The following is a 23766-nucleotide window of genomic DNA, read 5'->3' on the forward strand; positions in this document are numbered from 1 at the left end:
AACGTATCTGGTACAGGTGGACTTATCCTTGGGGGCTGGCGTTTATTATTCAGGGTATTACCTCCAACATCTAGATCATCAAAGAGACCTTCACAATGCTGTCTGCGGCAGGAATATCAACACCATCTTTAGATGTTGCGCCGGTGGCACCTAAATGAAAGAGAGCCAGGCTTGGCGGAAGACGTCTCACTCGTCATTCTGGTAGTCAGACAGATCAAACCTGAGGGATGCCACCCTGATACAGCGGACTCTCCTCCCTTGAGCCGAGCAGGGGAGCAGAGCATTGTCATTCTCCAGTGAAGGTCTGATCCAAGACTTCTGTTACAAGCTTCGTGAATGGACAACAATGTGATACCAATCACGTATGTTTGCAGTTCTTGAGACAGAGCGAGGGTATCTAGTTCTCGATGTGGTTTAAAGTTGTTTATATATGATCTGGTGTTTAGTTATAGCTTTATTTCTTTCCAAATGGTTTTTGGGAAAATTTTAACTTGCATACAGTTTATTTAGCCAAAGAAGGGAGTATCTGAATGGATTCTTCCTCCTTGTGTAGGTGTCTACGGGTTAAGTAGACGAGGTATTATGGGGTTAGAGAATGGGAAGGAAGGAAGGGGTTAAGAGGGTGAGGGTATAGGGAAGGATGGAGGAGGCTTGATTTTTTGGGAATTCTCCCAGTTCTATTTCATAAGATTAGGAAAGGGGGGAGTCAAGACACTGGGGTGTCAAGGTAATACAGCTAGAAGGGAGGGAGTGGATAAATAAGGCTTGGGCGGGGGTAAAAGGTAGTTGCTATGCAGAGCATAAAATTTGTGTCTATCAACGTAAAGGGATTAAACTCTCCTTGTAAGGGAACGTAATTGCTTAAAAGCTACGGTGGCATTTCTCCAAGAGATGCATTTACGTCTCAGGGATGAATGGAATAGACTTAATTTTTGGGTACTTGCCAGGTTCTTATGGCCTGGATTGGCCTCTGTTGGAAACAGGATGCTGGGCTTGATGGACCCTTGGTCTGACCCAGTATGGCAAGTTCTTATGTTCTTAATGGCTTTTAACATTAGCCAAATTCCCATCCACCGCACAGCGCAGGTACTACAGGGTGGCGATTTTATTCGCACATCATGTGGTCATTCAGGTTTCCCAGTGTTATCAAGACCCTAATGGCTGCTACATAATTTTAAACGCAGACATAAACGGTAGCCGATTTGTATTGGTGAATCTAATCTGCCCCAATATAGCTCAGCAAATTTTACTGGATGAGATAAACAATCAGTTGGGGGATTTATATGGAGGGAAGCATTATTGTAGCAGGAGATTTAAATATTACAAGTTCACCATTGTTAAATATTTCTAAGGGCAACATGGGAGGGGGAAAGAAAGATAGATTATCCCTGAAGAATTTAATGAAAAAATGGCAATTGGTTGACGTGTGGTGTCTTCTATTCCCCGCTAGCAGGAATTATACCTATTACTCACATCCTCATTCCTCATATTCGAGGACTGACTGACTTTTTATATCTAAGGATTTGGTCTCCTGTACTTTAGGTACAGATATACAAAGTATTACATGGTCGGACCATGCGCCAGTGTGGTGGAAGGTTTCCCAAGTCAATAAAGACTCCGGCAAAAAATTCTGGAAGCTCAATGATATGCTTATTAAAGAGGAAAAATATGTAAGGCAGCTCAGGAGGGAAATAGAGGAATACATATCCACTAATCAGACAGAGGATTCTTCTCCTATTTCTATGTGGGAGGGTCTGAAGGCTGTAACAAGGGGCCATTTGATGGGTCTGGGTTCTTTTCTTAAAAAAGAACAGGAAAGAAACAGGATGACTTTAATGCAGGCGCTTAAAGGCTTGGAGAGGCAACATAAATTGTATCCTAGGCCGGAACTAGTTCCACAATTAGAACAAAAAAGAAAAAAGCTACAACAATTAGATATGGATAAAATAGCTTTTCAGCTGGATTTGCTAAAACAGCAGTATTATGAACGGGGGATAAAAGAAGTAAACTACTATTGAATAGGTTGAAAACTAAGAAATTAAAGCGCAGATTTACCATATCAAGGATAAGGATGGAAATATGTTGTGTGAGGCCAAGGCAATTCAGTCTAGATTTACTCAATTTTATGAGGAGCTGTACTCTCAAGAAACAGTAGCCTCAGAAGCTGCTATTTCCTCATACTTGGAATAGAACTTCCCTTTTTGTCCTCGGATGAACAGCAACATCTAGGGCTTAATATTTCCGAGTTAGAAGTAGATTGGGCAATAAAAGACTCGAAACTTGGAAAAGACCCTGGGATCGATGGGTTCATACCATTGTTTTACAAGAAATTTAATGATTTACTCAAGGACCGATTTACTAAGATGTTTAACTGCTTGAGAGATGAGAGGAGGTTGGTCCCCTTTGGTAATGTAGCTGGCATAACTATGCTTCCAAAGCCTGGTAAGGACCCAACACTCTGCAGCTCATACAGACCAATATCTCTTATCGATATTGATTTAAAAATTTTAACTAAAATATTAGCATCACGATTAAGAGTAGTTATTGGCAAGTTGAGACATACTGACCAGAATGGCTTTATGCCTGAGCAAACAACAGCTAACAATATTAGGAAACTTCTAGACTTGATACATAGTGCCTAGTCAAAGAGACACCCTGCTATACTATTGTCTATAGATGCAGAGAAGGCCTTCGACTGAGTACATTGGCCCTTCTTATTCGTGGTGATGAAGAAAATTGGGTTGGGGGGTTCCTTTTTGGTGTGGGTTCAAGAGTTATTTCGAGAACCTGCAGCCTGCTTAAAAATCAATGATGGCTATACCGATAACTTCCCTATTAAGAGAGGCACACGTCAGGGGTGTCCACTCTCCCCTCTTCTTTTTGCGGTGAGTGTGGAGCCCCTGGCTGCGATAGTGAGGCGTATACAGGATATTGTGGGCATTGGGGTAGGGGAAGACCAGTTTAAAAATTTCTCTGTATGCGGATGCTGAATTCTGTATAATCCTTTTCAAAACTTTATGCCCTTGTCACCGATCTAAAAGCCTCAGTGTCAAACACCCCCCCCCCCCCAAGATTTAGAGTGCAAGGAATAATTTAATCCTTCTGGTATTTGCAGTCTACAGCAAAGATTGCCAAGTGTTAACTAATGGTGCACAAGCTGCAGAATGTTGTGTGCTTGGCTATGCACATTTAATTTAGTTATTAGTTGACCTGGGCTTTCATTATAAACCCTATTTTCAGATGCTTATAATGTTTGACTCACAGATTTGATTGCACTGTAGCTTAGCAGTTTTGGTGAGAGTCTGGGTTTGGGGATTGTTTTGTTAAAAATCTGGAGGAAATCTGTATGGTAAATTTTTGGTGGGTGTAAAGGGGTTTCCCTCTTGACTCTCTGGCTGGAGTGATGTTTTCACCAATAGAACTTGCCCTGTAGAGGTGTAAACAAAAGACTATCTGGTATGGCATTGGGTCCTACTGCCACCTGTAAGGCAGTAAGGCTTCAATAGCCTGGTTTCCTGGATATGCTTTGGGGTGTTGAGAAGAGTCTTGAGGCTACAGGGAATGCTTTCCTTAACAGCAGCACAAACAGAGGTTCCATATTCCTGTGGCCAGGCCTAGAACCCGCACCTAACCTTAATATACCATTAAAGCAGAGCCATGTTTGTTGTTTAAAAAAAAACAACAAAAATAAACCTTATTATTCGAAGGCTGCATTCACAGTCCATCTAAGGTTGCCAGTTACCTGATTTTGGACTGGACAGCCAGGTTTTCAGCTGTGCTGTACAATGTCTGGTCAGAAGTACTGACTGGACATTGAAAATCCAGTTTTTGCAAGAGGCTCCTCTTTCCCACAGCTTCTTGGTTACAGGGAAAGACAGCCGAGAGCTGTGCGTGTCCGCTCCCTCTTGCCTCCTTTCCTGTGTTGTGATTGGATGGGATGGAGAGAGGAAGCGGGGCAAAGCTCAGATCTGTTTTCAGCCCTCCACAGATCTCTGCATCAATGCCCTCTAGGTCCCTTCCCCTCCTTCACTGAGTGCTGGGCCAAGGCCTGAGTCAGGGAGCTGCAGCGAGCCAGCCAAGGGATACTATCACAGAGGAGAGGAAGGTAGAGAGTAAAAACGTCAGTCGCAGGGGAGAGACAGAGGGAGCACAGAGAAAAGGGAGGGAAACTAAGATAGACCCATGGGAAGAAGGGGAGCAAGGGAGGAAAAGTCACACAGAGGAGGTATGGAAGGAAGGAAGGTCACAGGGAAGGGGAGAGGCCCAACTGGAGCATGAGGGAAGGCAGGAGGCTTAGATGGGGGAAGGGAAGGAAGAGACAGAAGAGGCACTAAGGAGACGGGGCCACAGGAGGAAAGGAGATAGAGAAAGGAAGGCACTGGGGAGGAGAGGGAGACAGGAGGGAAGAGGGAGGGGACTAGAAATAGGAGGGTAGCACAGAGGAAGGAGAGGGCATATTGGGAGGCTGTTGGCACAAGGGAGACACAGATGAAAAGCTTGGAAGGTTTTAAGGAAAGGGAGAGTGAACCACCTGTGTCAGAGAGGAGGCTGTGTGTTTGGGAATGTGGCTGTGTGTTTGGGGGGAATTATGGAGGTGAGTATGTATTAGAAAGGCTTTAGTTGTGATAGAGATCAAAACTGCATGACAGAGAGGCTGTGGTTGATGTCTTTATGAAGACAGTTGTAATAACATTTTATAAAAGAAAGTATATTGAGGGGAGTGCTTGAAAGCTAAGTAATGAGTGGATCGACAACTGACAGTAGTCTGTGTCCTTCCTCCGCCTTCCCTCCCAAAGCATGAAGCTTAGTGGGCTGTCCATTTATGGTCCATAGAAACGTTGGCCATCCTAAGTCCATCCAATCCTGGTCAGGTTACACAAATCAAAGCACCATCTGGTTTAAGATCCCTCTTCTTGGTAAAACATCTTTGTTCTTTCCATTATTACAATCATGTGTAGAAAACTAGAAAATCAGCTTTTTAGAGTAGGGGTCTCAGTACAAGAACCTAAAGCTTTGCTCTAACTTAGTTCTTAGAAGCAACCTTCCCTGTACGTACTAGGATCAGTCCAGACAGTGGGTTATGTCCCCCGTCCAGCAGATGGAGTCAGAGCAAACTTCGGAGGGTGCTGACATATAAGCAGGTGCACCCTCCAGGGATCCTCAGTATCTCTCTGACTCCAGCAGATGTGAGTGGGGGAACCTCTGCTTCCCCAGTGTGTGGCTTCTGTTCCACATTTTCTCTCATTTTTCCTTACCTCAGGATAGGATCAAGCAGGCCTGGGATTTCAAAAAAAAAAAAAGTTTCTCAATTTTCTAGGGAGTCTCTTTGAGCCCCTGCCCGGGCCTCACAGCCCTGGTTAGCTTGCCAGCGGGACTGTGTTTCTTTTGCCTGTGCTTTCCTCTCTCTCTTCTCTCCGGCGGTAAGTTTTTGGCTGTTTTGGTTTTATTTGCAGCTTCTTCGTCGGACGGCACAGGTGGATGCTGGTGGGGCCAGCCTCTCCCCTTCGGCACTCCGCAATTCGGACCCCTCCCCCTCGGCCCTGCGACGTTCAAATTCCCCGGGGCCACGGCAGCAGGGAGGTCCCATTCCCCTGCTGCCCCTGAGGGGAGGGTCGGTCGAGTCGAGCTAGGGCGGACGAGCCCGCTCCTCCCGCGGCGCGAGTTCCCCGGATCCGAGCCCCTGTGCAGCCGCTGAGAGGGGATTCTCCCGGGCGCGCACCATGCAGCGCATTAAGGGGTCTCCCGCCGGCGACCCGGGGCAGGGCGGATCGCGGGATGGCTCTTTTGGTGTTTGTCTCCCCGGGGGGGAGACCGGCCTAGCTCCCCCGACTTTTTCGCCGCCAGGCTCGGAGCGCCGCGGCACCAGGGGGAGGGCCCCGCCCCCTTCTTTGGCGGGAGCGGCGGCCATTTTGGAGCTGGAGAGCGCCATTGATTCGGATGCTGAGGAGTCTCAGCATGGATTTTCTCCGCGGTTGCTGCCGATTCGAGCACCAGCCTCCCCCCCCATTACTCCGGCCCCCCCCAAGGACCTTCCTCTCACCACTCCTCCGCCGGCAGGGGGGTTTTCGGCTGAGTTTGTCATCTTGATGCATCAGGCGTACCTTCAGAGCCTGCAGCCGGTGGGGGGGTCACCGGGCAGTGGACAAATGAACCCCACGCCCGCGAAGATACCCCGGCTGGTGGGGGTGGGGGGGGCCAATCCAGCTCCCACGGGGGGCAGCCATAGGGCACCCCTTGCCCTTCCGCCCAGCGGAGCGGCTCCAACACAGGACCCTGGGAGTGACCCGGCTTCGACGGCAGACGATGACTCGCTACTGGCAGCGCACCTGGAGTGTGACGACCCGAGGGTGCTCCGGATTTTCCGTAAAGAGGAGCTGTCTGACCTCATCCCACACGTCCTCCAGGAATTGGACCTCGACCCGCCCGTCGAGCCGCCGGGGCCCCCGGCTCCCTCCGTAGTCTCAGCGAGCTCAAAAGGGGACCCTGTCCTGGCGGGCTTGCGTCCCCTGGCGCGAACTTTCCCAATCCATGAGTCTTTCCTCCACCTTCTGGTGCGGGAGTGGGACACGCCGGAGGCATCTCTCAGGGTTGGCAGAGCGATGGACAAGCTCTACCCTCTCCCCGGCGATTTCCTGGACCTGCTTAAAGTACCCAAGGTTGATTCGGCAGTCTCTGCCGTCACAAAGAGGACCATGATTCCTGTCACAGGGGGAACGGCTCTTCGGGATATCCAGGACAGAAAACTAGAAGTCTGCCTCAAGAAGATCTTCGAGGTCTCGGCGCTGGGGGTCCGCGCAGCTATTTGTGGCTCTCTTACCCAGAGAGCCGGTCTTCGGTGGGTGCAGCAGCTCCTTACTTCACAGCAACTGCCGCCAGAGGAGGCGGCGCAAGCGGACCGCCTGGAGGCCGTCATTGCCTACGGGGCCGATGCCCTCCACGACTTACTGCGGGTCCTGGCAAGGACCATGGTTTCTGCTGTTTCCGCCAGGCGCCTATTGTGGCTGCGGAGTTGGGCGGCAGACGCATCGTCCAAATCCAGCCTGGGGGCTCTAACTTTCAAGGGTAGGTTCCTTTTCGGCGAGGATCTTGACCAGATCATCAAATCCCTGGGGGAAAACTCGGTACATAGGCTGCCCGAGGACCGCCAGCGGTCATATCGTCCGTCTACTTCCTTCTCCAGGAATCGGTCTCGCTCGCAACGGCGATTTCGGGGCTCCAGGCCTCAGGGCCCAAGAAACCCCTCAACCAGGTCTCAGTCATGGACCCGGTCCTTTCGTGGCTGCAGACCACCCAGGGACTCGTCGGCGCAGGGCGCCTCCGGCAAGCCCACCCAATGATGTCAGGCCGGCCCACTCCTCTCTCCCGATGATCGGAGGACGGCTAGCCTGGTTTTACGAGGAGTGGGCCAACATCACCACGGACCAATGGGTTCTGGATATTCTAAGGCACGGTTACGCTTTGGATTTGCTGCGTCTCCCCAAAGAAAGATTCATCTTCTCACCCTGCGGGTCAAGTCACAAGCGCCTGGGAGTACAAAGCACGCTGGACCGGCTCCTAGCCCTGGGGGCCATCTCACCCGTCCCCGCCGGAGAGGTGGGCTCGGGTCATTATTCCATTTACTTCGTGGTGCCCAAGAAGGATGGCTCCTTTCGTCCCATTTTAGACCTCAAGGAAGTCAACAAGGTCCTCCGGATACCCCGGTTCCGCATGGAAACCCTCCGCTCAGTCATCGCGGCGGTTCATCAGGGGGAGTTCCTGGCCTCCCTGGACCTGACGGAGGCCTACTTACACATTCCGATACGTCCGGCTTATCACAGGCTCCTCCGCTTCAAGATACTGGGGCAACACTTTCAGTTCCAGGCCCTCCCCTTTGGGTTGGCGACGGCACCCAGGACTTTCACCAAGATAATGGTGGTAGTGGCGGCTGCGCTCCGGCGAGAGGGGATTCTAGTACACCCTTACCTGGACGATTGGCTCATCCGAGCAAAGACCTTCTCGCAGGGGCAGCAGGCGGTCGACAGGGTGGTCGATTTCCTACAGTCCCTCGGCTGGGTAGTCAACTTCGGCAAGAGCAGTCTCCTTCCGTCTCGACAGCTGGACTTCCTCGGAGCGCGCTTCGACACGGCTCAAGGCAAGGTCTTCTTGCGTCCGGACAAGGCCCAGTCACTGAGGGAGCAAATCCTCCACTTTGCCTCTCTCCCAGCTCCAACAGCGAGGGATTACCTGCAGATCCTGGGATCGATGGCCTTCGCAATCAACCTGGTACCTTGGGCCTTTGCACACCTGAGGCCCCTACAGATGGCGCTACTCTCGCGGTGGAAACCGGTCTAGCAGGACTATCAGGCGATACTACCTCTCCCGCCGGCCGCCAGGCTCAGCCTTCGCTGGTGGCTAGACCCCAGGAACCTGGCACAAGGTTGTCCTCTGGAGTCGCCGGAGTGGATTGTTGTCACTACCGATGCCAGTCTGACCGGCTGGGGGGCCGTGTGTGTCCGAAGCTCGGCCCAGGGGCAGTGGACACAGGAACAGGCGTCCTGGCCGATCAACCGCCTGGAGACGAGAGCAGTCCGTTTGGCGCTCATTCAATTCCTGCCTCTCATCCGGCAACGGGCGGTCCGAGTTCTCTCGGACAATGCGACCACGGTAGCCTACATCAACAGTCAGGGAGGCACCAAGAGCCCGGGGGTGGCCATCGAAGCGGCCCGGCTCATGGCCTGGGCGGAACGTTTCCTCGACCGCCTGGCGGCCTCACACATCGCAGGCGTGGACAACATTCAGGAGGACTACCTGAGTCGTCAGACGCTGGACCCCGGGGAATGGGTCCTCTCCGACGAGGCAATGTCGATCATCACTCGGCGCTGGGGAACACCCGCCATGGACCTCATGGCAACGTCTGCCAACCCAAAGGCCCCGCGGTTCTTCAGTCGGAGAAGAGACCACGGGGCGGAAGGGGTGGACGCTCTGGTTCTCCCCTGGCCCCCTCATCTTCGGCTGTACGTCTTCGTCCGTGGTTTGCGGATCTTCTCAACATGGTGGTGGACGGACCCCTGCGACTGTCACACCTTCCGCGGCTGCTCCATCAGGGTCCAGTATTTTCGGATCAGGCGGAACACTTTTGTCTCGCGGCCTGGCTTTTGAAAGGCAGAGTCTCCTGCGCAAGGGATACGCGGTCACCGTGGTAGACACTCTCCTCAAAGCGCGTAAGACCTCCACTTCAGTCGCTTACGTACGGGTCTGGAAGGTGTTTGAGGTTTGGTGTTCTGGACATGGGGTTTCTGCGACCACAGCTTCGCTACGTCAGGTCCTGGCCTTCCTCCAGGAGGGCTTGGAGAAGGGTCTGTCCTACAACTCCCTGCGTGTGCAAGTCTCGGCTTTAGCCTCCCTGGCCCGCACCACGGGAAAACCAGATCCTTCGTCTCATCCGGACGTCTCGCGGTTCCTCAAGGGAGTCAAGCACCTGCGGCCGCCGGTGCGGCACCCCTATCCCTCCTGGAATCTCAACCTGGTTCTACGGATCCTTGGAGAGGCTCCCTTTGAACCGCTGCGGCAGGCCTCCCTTAAGGACGTCACACTGAAAACGGTGTTCCTGGTTGCCATAGCCTCGGCGAGGCGCATCTTCGAGCTTCAGGAACTCTCGTGCCGGGAACCTTTCCTACGCTTCATGGACTCGGGAGTCTCCATTCGAACAGTTCCTTCGTTCCTGCCTAAGGTGGTGTCTTCCTTCCACTTGAACCAGTGGGTGGAGCTGCCGGCCTTCCCGTCGGATGCGCCCAAGTCTCTCCGGCGCCTCGACGTGAAGCGGTCTCTCCTGCACTACCTGGAAGTGACCAATGAGTTCCGGGCGTCCGACCATCTCTTCGTGCTTTGGTCCGGTAACAAGAAGGGACTTCAAGCGTCTAAGACAACTATAGCGAGGTGGCTCAAGGAAGCGGTAACCTCTGCCTACATTGGCGCCGGGAAGGCTCCCCCGGCGGGAATCAGGGCTCATTCGTTACGTGCCCTGGCCACATCCCGGGCGGAGTCTCAGCATGTTCCAATTCAGGAAATCTGTCGCGCAGCAACCTGGAAGTCGCTGCACACCTTCTCGAAGCATTACCGATTACAACTACCGGTATGTGATTCGGGTTGTTTTGGGGACAGGGTTCTCCGAGCAGGGTCTTCAGGGACCCACCCGGTTTAGGGAAGCTTTGTACATCCCACTGTCTGGACTGATCCTAGTACGTACAGGGAAAAGAAAATTATTCCTTACCTGCTAATTTTCGTTCCTGTAGTACTTAGGATCAGTCCAGACGCCCACCCGGGTTTGCTAAGTGTTGGTCAGACACCTGCTCGTGTACGCTCTATCTCCTGTCCTTCACTCTCCTACGTTCTGATTGTTTTGTTATTTCTTAGTACTTCCACAGTTCTCTTTGCAAGTTGCATTGGTTATTTGTTTATATGGGTTCAATTTGAACGGTGCTTGATCCATCCTACTCTTTCTGTCAAGTGTTCTCTCTTGGCTTTGATATTCTCGATACTGAGGATCCCTGGAGGGTGCACCTGCTTATATGTCAGCACCCTCCGAAGTTTGCTCTGACTCCATCTGCTGGACGGGGGACATAACCCACTGTCTGGACTGATCCTAAGTACTACAGGAACGAAAATTAGCAGGTAAGGAATAATTTTCTTTTAACTCTGCCCAGAACAGGTCTTGGCTTAAAAAAAAAAAAAGTATCACAGCCTATAAACCTTGTATTCTGTTAATGACAAGGAGTAGTGCTAGAAGGTTAGCTCTGCTAGTTTTCTTTCCTTCTTTCATCTCCCCGTGATACAATTGGCCACATTTCTCATCAATATAAGACCCTCTCTTCTTTGCAACAATAAAAAAAAAAAAAAAAGTCTACTCAAAGCTTTAACTGCCTTGAAACAACTTTAAGTGGTTAAGGCAAGAGATTAGTAGCAGGTAAATTTGTAGTGGTTTTGCATCAAGACCAAGTTCTCTCAACTCCCCCCCCCCCCCCCCCCCCCCCCCCCCCCCGCAAAACAAAAAAATAACACAATTCCATTTTTAATCAGTTGTTACTGCAAATTCATAGGGGAACATAAAGCAGAGCTGTATAGAGTCATTCATTATTCCAATATTACTATCATAAAGTTGCCAACTTAGGAACGTATCAGTTATACCACTTGTAAAACTTAAACACTTTCACTATTCACTTTAACTTCTTATCATTCCTTTAAATCAAACAGCATTTCATATTGGCTTGCAGTGTTTCCCCAATTCTGGTTGCTATAACAATCTACTTCTTAATTCACAGTTCCAAATTTTCCAGGGTGTAATTAAGTAGTAGAGAGACATCTCACTTGCACTTAATAAACAAATTACTTATCTTAAGGAATGGAGTATCTATAGATAATGGCTCAGTCTTCCTCTGAATCTTTCTTTATGGTGCTGGCTATCTACTCACTATTTCTCCTGCTCTTACCTTTCGTGAAGTTTCTCTTGCTAAAGCTGCCTTATTTTTTTCAGTTGCAGCCAACTTACCACACTCTGCCTGAGTTACTCCCTACTGATTTGTCCAAAAACTGCTTTGTGGAGACTTCTGGGAAATATAGTCCAAATTAAAGGAACCCTGACCAGAAAACTGTAATCCTTTACCTTTCTTTTGGTGCAGGACTGAAACAAACATCTCTTGATCAGCACAGTGGGGAAAAATGTGAAAATAAGTTTTTTTTCAGTATTAATTTTCTTAAAAAAAAAAAAAGTCATCCCTACAGAACAAAACAACTGCAGAGACTTTTACTAAACTTTGCAGATAGTGTTTACCATGCATGTCCTTTTGCAAAAAGTGTATTTCTGGCTTTTACTGTTTGAGAAATTTGACCAGAAAAATTGCCCAGCATTTACTCATATGCTTAACTTTTCCATCCAGCGCCTCCACACTTATTCATCTACCCAGTACACACTTACTTGCAGTTACCATCCTAGGTCACACTTTCACCCTCTGTTACCAACACACCTTCACTATACTCACCTGCCAGGAACATATTCACCCTCATCATAATCAAACCAGACAGACATGCCACACTACTCATTGCATTGTTACTAATATGTTTTCATCTTGCACACACACTCACTTACACTTATCTTAAGCCACTAACTCGTACATCACACTATCCTTTTTTTAAAGCTGGAGATTTAATCCTCCTCTTTGGCAATGGACATTACATCATTGTGTCCCCTACTGGAGGCAACTGGCAGGATGTTAAACTCCTCCCCCCGCAGTCTTATACAGGTTCTTAATCTCAACTTAAAGGCTAATAAGAGACCATCCTAAACTTGTAGCTCAGACCCAGCACTTGAATCTTAGACTTGTTGCTTTAAAGGTAAACATCATATTATCAAAATATTATTACTTTTTTAGCACTATGTTAAATTGTCAACCAGTTATACTGTTCCATATGTTATATGGTTCCATGTAAAGCTCCGCTCTTTGTTGAGCAGTTCTTCGTTGTATGTAAACCGGAGTGATTTGTAGTCCCTACAAGAACTTCGGTATATAAAAATTAAAAATAAATAAATAAAATAAAATCATCAGTAATATTTACGGACTTGCACATACTTGACAAACCTATCCAGCACATCATATCTCAGCGAGGCAAGAGAGGAGCTGATTTTCAACCTGCTTAAGATGAGGAAAATCTTGAGGGTAGCGCCAATTCACACATCTTTCTTAGTCATTTGTTTCTCATAAATTTCAAACCTGTGCTAATTCAGCCTTTTTTTGTGTTTATTTCTATGTGTCCAGTAAATGTGTAGATATTTTTTCTGACTGATCAGAAGAAAAACTGGTGGTCAAGCTTCATTGTAAGCTGGACAGGGGCACAATTGTAGAGACTGTGATGGTTGATACGAGAGTTGAGGATGCACATAGCACCACTTATGCAAGGAAATTGAATATTGGGTCAATGGACAGGAATAATGAGATTGACAATAGGAAGAGCATGAAAAGCAGGGGTCCCCAAATCTTTCAAGAGATCGGCCACATAGGACATTTCAAATCAATGAAAGGACCAGGAGAGAGAGGTCTTCCTTAGAGTTTGCTTAGTGGGGAGGGAGGGTGAGAGCCCCTTGGAGTTGTTTGCTGAGTAGAGTTTGATTTTTGGGGGGGGGAGTATGTCTGGTCCTTCGGGTGGTTTGAAATGCTGGGGAAGAGGGGAGGCAGGGGCCAGGGTTCCTTACTATGTATGCTACTATATAAAAGGGTGGTAGTTAGTGTCATTAATAATATTTCTAGATTTCTCCAAAGTTGGAAATCCTACCACAACCCCAGCAACATTGCTCCCTGCCTCCCCTATTTCCCCAATATCTGCTTACCTAGGGGACATAGAGGGTGAATGGATGACGGGCTGCTGTCTTTCAAGTATCTGAGCTGGCAGTTGCAGAGGAATGCACTCCTGTCAGCACTGCAGGCCAGATTAAACTCCTTGTTGCTGTGGACCAGATCAAACTGTTTCTGCCCTTGCCGCTGGGGTTTAAATCAAATTCAGCCAAGGGCTGCATCCACGCTTGGCCCATAGTTTGACAATCCTGGTGTAAAAGGAGAGAGGGTTTTGGTGTAGTAAGAGTGAAATAGCGAAAGGAGAAAAATGGCAGTAAAGCAGAATGGACAAAGGTGGGGTTTTTTTTTTTTGTTTTTTTTAAGGGCAGTTTTCCTGAGTGGATGAAGGTAAGTAGGGAGGGTGCCTCCATAAAATGACGATCCAGTAGTGACTTGATAAAAAGGAGAAATTTGATAGCATTGTCTGTGCTTCTAACCAAGATGCCACATACCATCTTTTTTCATGCAATTTTACTGTCCTGGGAGCTTTGAACATGAGAATATTCCCAAACTTGCCTTTTCTAGTTTAATCAGGCTGGCACATCAGTGATATCAAAGAAAGGAAACTGATTGTGAATTTTTTTTTTGTAAATCAATTTTTATTAACTTTTCACATAACATTTAGACAACCGGCTGGATGCGGGTGGGTTCTGCGCCCGCCCCCAGCAACACTGAAAACAACATGTGCGGTTACAAGATAGACATTCCACCCACCCCCCCCACCCCTCCCACGTTCCTCTGTTCATCCGCAATGACAGCTTGCCAGAAAAAGTCCAAATAGTCCGGAAAACCAAGCCAACCACAAGATCCTCGATAGACCAAGACAGTGAAGGTCCAGGCAGGAGATCGTCCCCTCAGCACGCAGTGAGGATCCTACTTCTGGCACGATGAGGAAGGACTTGTAAGTAGGGTTCCCAGATGTCCAAAAACCGGGCCCACATCCGAGGCGTCCCATGAGAAGAATAAGATTCCATATGCATCATAGTATAGAGGAGATTTCTCCACACCCAAAAGGAGGGTGGATCCACCTCCCGCCATTGCAATAAGATAACCCTCTTCCCCACCGCCCCTGCCTTTTGGATGAAAAGGCGAGTACCCTGGTCCCGAATTCGCAGCGCCGGGATAAACCCAAAAAGCAACCAAGTTGGGGCAATGGGGATAGAAATCCCCAGAAGCTCCGCTAAAAACTTGGCAATAAGAGTCCAAAACCGCAAGACCCCCGGACATGCCCAAAAAGCGTGAGTCAAAGTGCCCACACTTCCCGGACAGCGAGGACAACAGTCAGTCCTGGCAAGTCGTTGCTGAAATGCTCGCTGAGGGGAAATATAGGCCCTGCTCAGGAACTTATACTGGATCTCTCTATAGGCGCTGCTACCCGAGACCCTGGACACTCCCCTAAAGCATACACTCAACAGAGATTCAGTCACGCCAAGCTCCCCATCGTTATTCCAACGAGCAGCCAGCCGAACCAATACCTCCCGATTATTAGTCTTAATTAACTGTCTATAATAATAAGAAATGGAGGGAGCCCGAACATTGGACAACTGCAGCACCTCCTCGAGCTTCTGGAAGACACCAAGCCGCAGGAAGGCCGGAGCCATCGATTTCAGGTAATGAGCAATTTGCAAGTACGAGAATATGTCCTTCCCATCCACCCCATAGCGGTCTCGGAGCTCAGGCCAGGTAAATTGCCGCCCCTCCATATGATAAAAATGTCCCAGATATGTGAGACCTTTGGCGTGCCATTTTTGAAAAACCCTGGACTGTGTTCCAGGAGTAAATTCTGGATTCCCCCCCACCGGCAAGAGATACGCGCATATACGCGGCAAGTGCAACCACTTAGTAAGCGCCACCCATGCTCCCCTAATCGGGCTCAAATTTACTGAGTGTGCGAGTGCTGTAGACAAATGAGTGGGTTCCGCCTGCATGGCATAAGTGAGAGCCACCGGGGCGGTCAATGCCCTATCCGCCGCGAGGGCAGTGTAGGACGCCTCGTCTAAGATCCAGTCCCGAATAATGCGCATATTACAGGCTAGGTTATAGAGATATAGGTTTGGTACGCCCAATCCACCCGCACCCCACGGCATTTGTAGCCATACCAATGGTAGACGTGCCCTCTGTCCCCTCCAAAGAAAGCACCGAAGGGCACGGTCCAGGGACATCCTATCTGAGCGCTTAAGCTGAAGGGGTAAGGTCTGCAAGATATAAAGCCACTTCGGGAGCACCACCATTTTATAGAGATGCACCCGGCCACTAATAGTAAGTGGTAGAGGGCCCCAACGGTGCAACAGTTCCTGCGTATTTTGAAGGAGCGAGGGGATATTTGCTGCGTATATCTGATCCGGGAGTACCGTAATATTGAGTCCCAAATAACGGATGCCATTGGGAGCCCAGTGTAAGGGAAAGTCGCCCGGCCAGGTCACCCGCAGAGTATCAGGAAACGCCATCGCCATAGACTTCCCCTTGTTCAAGCGAAACCCCGAGAAGCCCCCAAAGGCTCCCATTATGTCCAACAAAATCGGTAATGATGTCTGCGGGCTTGTTAGAAACACCAAAAGATCGTCAGCAAAGGCCACGCTTCGAAATATCGTGTCGTGAAAGCGAATCCCCCGGATACCAGGCGTGTGTCGGATAGCCAATAGGAGGGGCTCCAGCTGTAAAACAAAAAGCAAGGGAGAAAGGGGACAGCCTTGACGAGTACCCCGGGTGATGTCGAACGGGACGGAGCGTTCCCCATTGACCACGAGAGACGCCTGCGGGTCCGTATAAAGAAGCCGTATTGCCTGTAAGAAAGGGCCATCTATCCCCATTCTCCGTAAGATATAAAAGAGATAAGGCCACTCCACCCGATCAAACGCTTTTTCCGCGTCAAAGCTTATCGTAAGAGATGGAGTATTAGTCGAGTGACAAATGTCTAAAGCAGTAAGAATCTTTCGGACGTTCGTTAACCCATATCGGCGTCGCACAAAACCTACTTGATGTGGGCCCACCAGAGTGGGGAGCACACTTGCCAACCGATCGGCTAGTATTTTCGCCAGGAGCTTCTGATCATAGTTTATCAGAGAAATAGGGCAATACGATTCCACCCTCTGCGGATCCTTCCCCGGCTTAGCAATTAGGGTAATATGCGCAGTATTTATCTGTGGCGGATAACTTCCTGTCTCGACCAAATCTGAAAAAAGGGCCCCCAGCGGGGCACTGATCTGATCGATCAGGCATCGATAGAACTCAGCCGCGTACCCGTCCGGTCCAGGCGCCTTCAGCCGTTTAGAATGGAGAATTACCCCTTTAATTTCTAGCTCAGTGATCGGAGCATTTAGCCGTTGCTGTTGCGCTGGAGTGAGCTCGGGAATGGGCAAAGAATCGCAGAACTGTTTACAGTTATCTTCCGACCACACCCCCGCACTATACAATTCCTCAAAATACCGCCGAAAGAGGCGTAATATGGTCTGAGTGCTGGTTTCAATCTGGCCAGACTCATTTTTTAGGCCCGCCACATGTCGGGTTCCCCTGGCTGAGCGGATCAGGTGAGACATCATTTTCCCAGCTTTATTGCCATATCGATATAGCTGATATTGATGATATAAGACACTTTTTTTTGCACGTGAGTGCAAGACAGTATTCAAAGTGCATTGGATAGAGTGATAATGATCCCGGAAGGGCGCCGTATTACTCCGCAGGAGCTGGCGCTTCGCCCGCCGCAATTGATTATTAAGTTGTATAATTTGAGCATTGATGGACTTCTTACGATGGGCCACGTAGGAAATGATGTCCCCCCGTATCACCGCCTTCGCCGCGTACCAAAATAAAGATGGATTATCCATATGTGCCCCATTCAGGGTAGCATAGTCCGACCAACGTTCCCGCAGGTATTTCTGGAAAGCTGGGTCGTCTGCCAGGTAGTACGGAAATCGCCATGACCTAGCGCCAGCGCTATGAGGCGCAAGCTGCAGGTCCACCCAGACTGGGGCGTGATCTGAGATCAGAATAGTTTCTATTCCCGCCTCCGCCACCATAGAGAAGGCATGACCACTAAGCATAAGGTAATCAATACGGGCATAAGTGGCATGAGCTCTAGATAGATGAGTAAATTCTTTGACCTCCGGATTTAACTGCCGCCAAACGTCCACCAAATGGAGTGTAGATTCTAACAGCCGAGGGCCCCTCCCCATCCCATACTCTCGACGTCCCGCTTGGGAGGTATCCACCTTGGGGTCCCTAATGGTATTAAAATCACCCCCGACAATGAGAATGTCCGCCAAGTATGGTAACAGACACTCATAGAGCTTCTGGAAAAATAGGGCACTATAGGTATTAGGGGCATAGAGATTACAAAATACAATCTGACGGTGAAAAAGTTCAGCCACCACGATGAGATAGCGACCCTCCGGATCTTTAATTTCCTTGTGAATGGTAATCGGCAAACTTTTATGAAACATAATCGCCACCCCGGCTGATCTGGAGGTCGCCGATGCATAGGCCACCTGTCCCACCCAGTTACGGCTTAACTTAAGATGTTCAGCATCGTTGAGGTGGGTTTCTTGAAGAAATCCAACCATCGCCTCCTTCCTCTTTAAATGTGTCAAGATCTTGGTGCGTTTGATGGGGGAATGTATCCCCCCGACATTCCATGAAATTACTCGGGTAAGAATACTAGAGATACATGTTTAAGCGAAACATTTCTCGCAGAGGTAATACATTTGAGCATATCTGAACTCCCCCAGCATGAGTCCAGACGTGAAGCATTTTGCCACGGAACATCTTAGCAAAGGTACCAAACCAATGGCCTAAACTGGACCGATGAGACGTCCAAACAGAGGAATATCCCCTCCCTCCCAACCCCCCTACCAACCCCAACCCCGTCCCCTATCCCAACCCGTCCCAAGTGAAAACACAACAACCATAGCGGAAATCCCACAGGGTGCCGTGTTAGGAGATCACGCAGCCACCCTACACCGGTGCGTGGATATCCTGCACCCCTCCCCCCCCCCCCGCCTTCCTCCCCCACCCCCACCAGCCGATAGTTCCACAGTGTTAATTCGTGGCGTGCTATTGAGCTCTGGTATGACCCATCCTACTCATGTAATACAATGAGGACCCTAAAATTCTACACAGAGACATCCCAACCCCATCAGTCCACACTGGTAACAGAGAGAAGAAAGAAGAGAAAAAAAGAAAAGAGAAAGAAGGTATGGAGAAACCAGCACAAGCAAAATGATAACCAAGGGACCATGTAATGAAATCCCTCTAGTGTATTACATACAAGAACACTTAACCATATGCATAAAACATGAAGTCCAGTGAGTAAACAACAGTGTCTGTCAACAAAAAAAATACTTTTCATACCCACTGTACTAATGCGCCAGACCCGGCAGCAAAAAAAATGCACACCCACAACTAAGCAACAGAGCTTTAAGGGGTACCAAACAGCCAATAAACAGCAACAAAAAAAACCCCCTTCAGTACATGAAGTATCTGCCAGACGTGACAGGATCCTTGTCCGTCTGCCGGGCCGCCAATGAAGGCCAAACACCAGACAGCCAAATACTCGGCATCTAGGGGCCCATAGTCCATGTCAGCAAAAGTAGAAAACAAACATAGCAACAAAATCAACACAAAAAAACAAAACAAAAACGAACCACCCAGCCCGCCATGTTCCTGGCTGAGTCCGCTAGGTAAAAAAAAAACGGAGGGTGATGCTGACTCAAGGGTAGAAAAAATAAAAAAGAAAGAGAAAGAGAAAAAAAAAAAGGGAAGAGAGAAAAAAAAAAATACTAAAAACCGGCGTGCAGTGAGATGGCCCTCTGTAGCTTCTGGCTCTTCGTCTCCCGACTATTTCAGCTCCACCTCGCAGACTCATGGAGGCGCAACATTGCTCGCCCTGCGTTCTTCCACGAAGGCCTGCGCTTGTGCAGGCGTTTCAAACCACCGGGGCCCCTCAGCTGTGGTCACTCGCAAGCGGGCAGGGTAGATGATAGTCGCCCGGAGGCCCATGTTGATCAGGTTTGAACAATGGGGAGCCATAGCACGCCTTTGCAGGGAAACTCCGGCCGAGAAATCCTGGAATAGTAAGACTTTCCGTCCCTCCAGTTGAAGGCTGCGACCTCCCCTGAGCGCCCGAAGAATATCAACTTTATGTGCATAATTCAAAAGCTTGACAATTACAGGCCGCGGCCGCGTGGTCTCCCTCTGCCGCTGGCCTAATCGATGAGCGCGCTCCACGCGCAGCGGACCATTCGTCAGGGGTAGGGACAGCTGTTCCATCAACCATTTTTCTACATAGGAGGGTAAGTCTACGTCCGTAATCGACTCCGGCAACCCGATCAGGCGGAGATTCGAGCGGCGCAACCTATTTTCAAGGTCCTCGAGTTTTTGGGCCTGCTGCGAAAGAGAAGTCTTGAGAGCGGCGATATCGTTGCGGGCAGTCACCAGGTCGTCATGCGCCTCCGACACCCTCGACTCTAATTCAACCATACGAGGTTCAAAGCCCTGCAGAGATTGTTTAAGGTCCGCGATTTGCTCGGCAATCGCCTTAAGTTCAGGGCCAAGCGCGGCCGCCATCGCCATCTTTATGTGCTCTAAATCGATACCTGACAACGGCTGGCCTGGCGGCGTGCGATCCGGCGAAGATGGCGGGTCCGTTCCTTTAGTCCTCTCTCGCTCTTTGTCTTTTCGGATCGTTCGAGTCGCCATGATTTACCGCCTAGGAGACACCGATAGTGATATTGGAGAGCAGGGAGCAATTGTAGAGAACGCCAAGTAGTTAGAGGCTGGGGATGGGCTCGGATCAGGAGACGGGACTCGGAGCTAAGGGTTCCACATCCACCTTCCCCGCTGGCTCACGTGATTGTGAATTTGAAAAGTCTGTACCTAATATTTTTAGCATCACGTTTTCAGTTATGTTACTGTAAATAAAACTAAAATGTTTTTTTTTGTTTTTATTTCTAGGTTATTTTCTTAATACTGTTTTACAACCTGCACTTGCCTTAGTTGAGAGTAAAACTAATATGGTGATGCAAGAAAAAGGAACAGACAGCACCTTCTTCCCTGTTTCCAAAAGAGCACTGGAGCCCAACACGTTCCCAGGAAAGAATGAGGAAGAGATCAGTCTGTCGGATACCACAAAAACATGGGCATCTGTGGAGGGCTCTGATCTGTCATTTTTAATTGTAAATGACAAAGAAAGTGGCAAGAAACTCTTTGCAGATCTGGGTAAATACAAATAGTTTTACAAATTTCCAGGGATGCTTGAAACAGCATGAAGAGAAAGTTTGACTATGTTTTTTGGGGTTTTTTTGTTTTTTAGAAACAATTTCTAAAATTGAGACTTTTGCTGTAGGGTTTTCTTTTAAATACTATTAACTTTATTAACTCAATTTATTTTTACTTTGTGCATTTAGATTTAGCTCATGCTTTTTCATTTGTAGCTCAAGGTAAGTTATATTCAGATACTCCAAAAGCAATGGAAGGTGAAGTGACTTTCCTAAAATCACAAGGAGTGTCAGTAGGATTTGAATCTTGGATTTCCTGGTTCTCATTCAGCTGCTCTAACCAGGCTGCTCATCCATTCTGTTTGTGTAACTTTGTAATCTTTGTTCAGGTGTTCAGCACTGGTGAGTAATTGACACATTGGAAGAATCTCTCCTTTGTGCTCAAGGCCATTAAGAAGCAGTTAAACATGCTGCTGCATACTCTCTTCCCCTGAAGAAGGAAATGCCTCATAACATGGAGTTCTCTTCTGAAGGCTATGAAGGGAAGGGTCAGGGAAGCGGATGAGGGAGTGTAAGGGGGTAAGACCAGAAACTAGAGACAAGCAGAGATGGAAAAGTAGGTCACAATAGACATTTAAAATTTACTAGGCATCTTAAGGAGGCTCTTAGGGGATTTAAGGTAAAGCTGCTAAAGGTGGGGGTTAATCTGGTAATTGTTCTATTCTGATTATATTTTTCCTGGAGTGTTATCTCTGGTAGCCCTTTTAGGTATTTTTCCCTTTGAATCCCTTAAATTGTGATCTTTTTGGTTCAGTATATCCTTTTATTTTTTTTTCTTTCCCCTTTTCTGTTTAGCTTTTTTTCTTTACTGTAAGATTTGGATAGTGGATCGGTGGGGGCTTCCGTACATGAACTAATGGTGACTCACAAGAATTCCATCTGGTTTTTCAGTCATCAAGAGTGTGGTTCCAGTGGAATTGATGCTTTGATTCAGTCATGGCTGGAGGTTGAACAGTTATGTGTTTCCTCCCTAGCCTCTGATAGGAAGGATCTTGAGAAGAATAGAAATTCACTGTTTACTTGTCATCCTCCATATTGGCTAACATGATCTTTGTACGCGGATCTAGTAAGGTTGCAGGTCAGTTCTCCTCTTCACGTCCTTGGGGCTTGAGGCCTGTTAATCCAAGGACTGATTCTCACGAAGAATATACTTCCATTTAATCTTACAGCCTGGCCTTTGTGAGGTTACAAGTGTGCAGGAAAGCATTTCTGAGAAATAAACTATCTATTTTCTTGAGGCTTGTAAGAATTCCACATCCTTAGCATATATACATGTCTGGTGTTTTATTTTGATGCTAGCTGAAGGGAGCAGTGTTGTGAGTTGTAAATAAATGCTTATTCAAGGAAAGTGCTATTACCAGCTAAGGCAATTCATGAGCAGGCTCAAGGAATGTTAGTGATACAATAGATTAAATAGGTCACCACTTCTAATTTGCACACTGATGTTAGTTTGCATAAAAGTTTCCTAATTATTTGGCAGTATAGTTTTATCTCATATATGCTAATAAGATAGAATTCTTGTAAGTCATGTGATTTCTTGTTAATTGAGCCCAGAAGGCAAAAACGAAACTCCATGCTGAGCCTTAATGTACATTTTAACCTTTAGCATACATTCTTGCATTTCAGCAGCTTTGGATAGTTTTTACAAGTCTGATCAGTGCAGTCTCATTGCTATAATTTTTATTATTTCACTGCCACCAAACTAATCTGGCTTCAAAGGCAAACCTTTTCAAAGCACACTTACAATGGTCAGTATCGCCTTGGTGATTGGATATTTCAAACAATGTTTCAGCATTCTGTTTAAATCAGATTATTTCTTTGTTGCTCTCAAAAGACGAGTGCCACGGTAAAGCGAGGTTTCTCCAGTTATTGGATGATAGTCGTTTCTTCCTTGTGGATCTGGAAAACACTAATCCTCTTCTCAAGATTAATAGGTTGTTTGTCCTGTTTGGAAGTCCTCATAAGGGTGAGGCAGCTTCCAAAGCTTCTTCGGCCAGCTTACTTGCTGAAAGGTTACCAGGTTCCAGAAGTCCTTTAGGCCTACTTTACTAGAGCACAAGCTTCCTCCTGGGTAGATGCTATGGTACTGGCCCCAATGGATATCTGTAAGGTGACCACTTGCTTTCCTCCCATTTCTTCACTAAGCATTACAGGCTGGATCTGCATGACAAGTGGGATACAGCCTTTGAGGCAGGTGTTCTTAGAGTGGCCCTAGTTTCTTCCCTCCCAGGTTAGTTAAGCTTCAGTATTTCTCACATATCTGGGCCAGTCTAGCAGGATAAGAAATGAAAAATTTAATCTTACCTGTTAATTTCTTTTCCTTGAATCCTGCTAGACCAGTCCAGGACCCACACTGTGTTAAACCTTTGGTTTGCAGAATTATTCAGTTACTCCTTTTGTGGGGTTTTTGGACAGTTTTTTATTTAGTGTTTTTCTATACCGGCATTCACGATGGAATCGCATTAGTTTTTTCTTGAAGGATTCTTCCTATTTTTGAAGGTTTAAGGTACTAATGCACCAGAATCAACCCTTTCTGATAGAAAAAAAGCTGTAGAACTAGAGGTCATGATATGAAGCTCCAAGAGGGTAGATTTGGGAACAGTGTCAGTAAAAACTTCTTCCCAGAAAGCCAGCTTGTGACGTTAAGTATAAATATATGGACTTTGATATTTTATTGGCAATAAAAATAGAGAGGCTTTTTCATGGGACAAATGATTATAGTAGCAAACGAACAAAGGCACAGTACAAATCAATAAGCTCATTTGTTGATGTCTGAGAATTTGACTTCTTTGTTGTTGCTGTTTTATGTTTCAAATAAAGATTAACTACAAGTGACTGGTATTTTCCAGTACCTGATAGCTAAGAAAATGTTTTCCATAATTCTATTTTTTTTAAGTAGCTAATCAAACAAGCTATAAAACACTTGCAACTAGTAGTAAGTTGAACAACATGATTAAAATTGGCACTTTTTATGTGATCATGTGGTATTGCTGCTAAAGAATAACTTTTATTTCATAAAGCCTTATCTCTACCTGGGAGGAAATAGGTAGAGGGAGAGTAGAATCAGAATATAGAATGAATGTAGATAAAGAGTTGTGAAAGTACAGTTTTAAGTTACACACAACTGCTGGATT

The 23766-nt window shown here is 47.7% G+C and overlaps 1 protein-coding gene across 2 annotated transcripts in view; it reads left to right on the plus strand.

Annotated features, from left to right (window-relative positions):
• The window catches only part of PRIMPOL (primase and DNA directed polymerase), a 131250-nt gene that overhangs the window by 58466 nt on the left and 49018 nt on the right, over window positions 1-23766 (plus strand). For both annotated transcript variants that reach the window (XM_029584955.1, XM_029584867.1), the window contains exon 6: window positions 20310-20573. In XM_029584955.1, coding sequence (XP_029440815.1) covers window positions 20310-20573 — 264 coding nt within the window. The remainder of the gene's footprint in view (window positions 1-20309; window positions 20574-23766) is intronic.

This window comes from Rhinatrema bivittatum, chromosome 1, assembly GCF_901001135.1.
Source record: "Rhinatrema bivittatum chromosome 1, aRhiBiv1.1, whole genome shotgun sequence".
Classification (NCBI taxonomy): Eukaryota; Metazoa; Chordata; class Amphibia; order Gymnophiona; family Rhinatrematidae; genus Rhinatrema; species Rhinatrema bivittatum.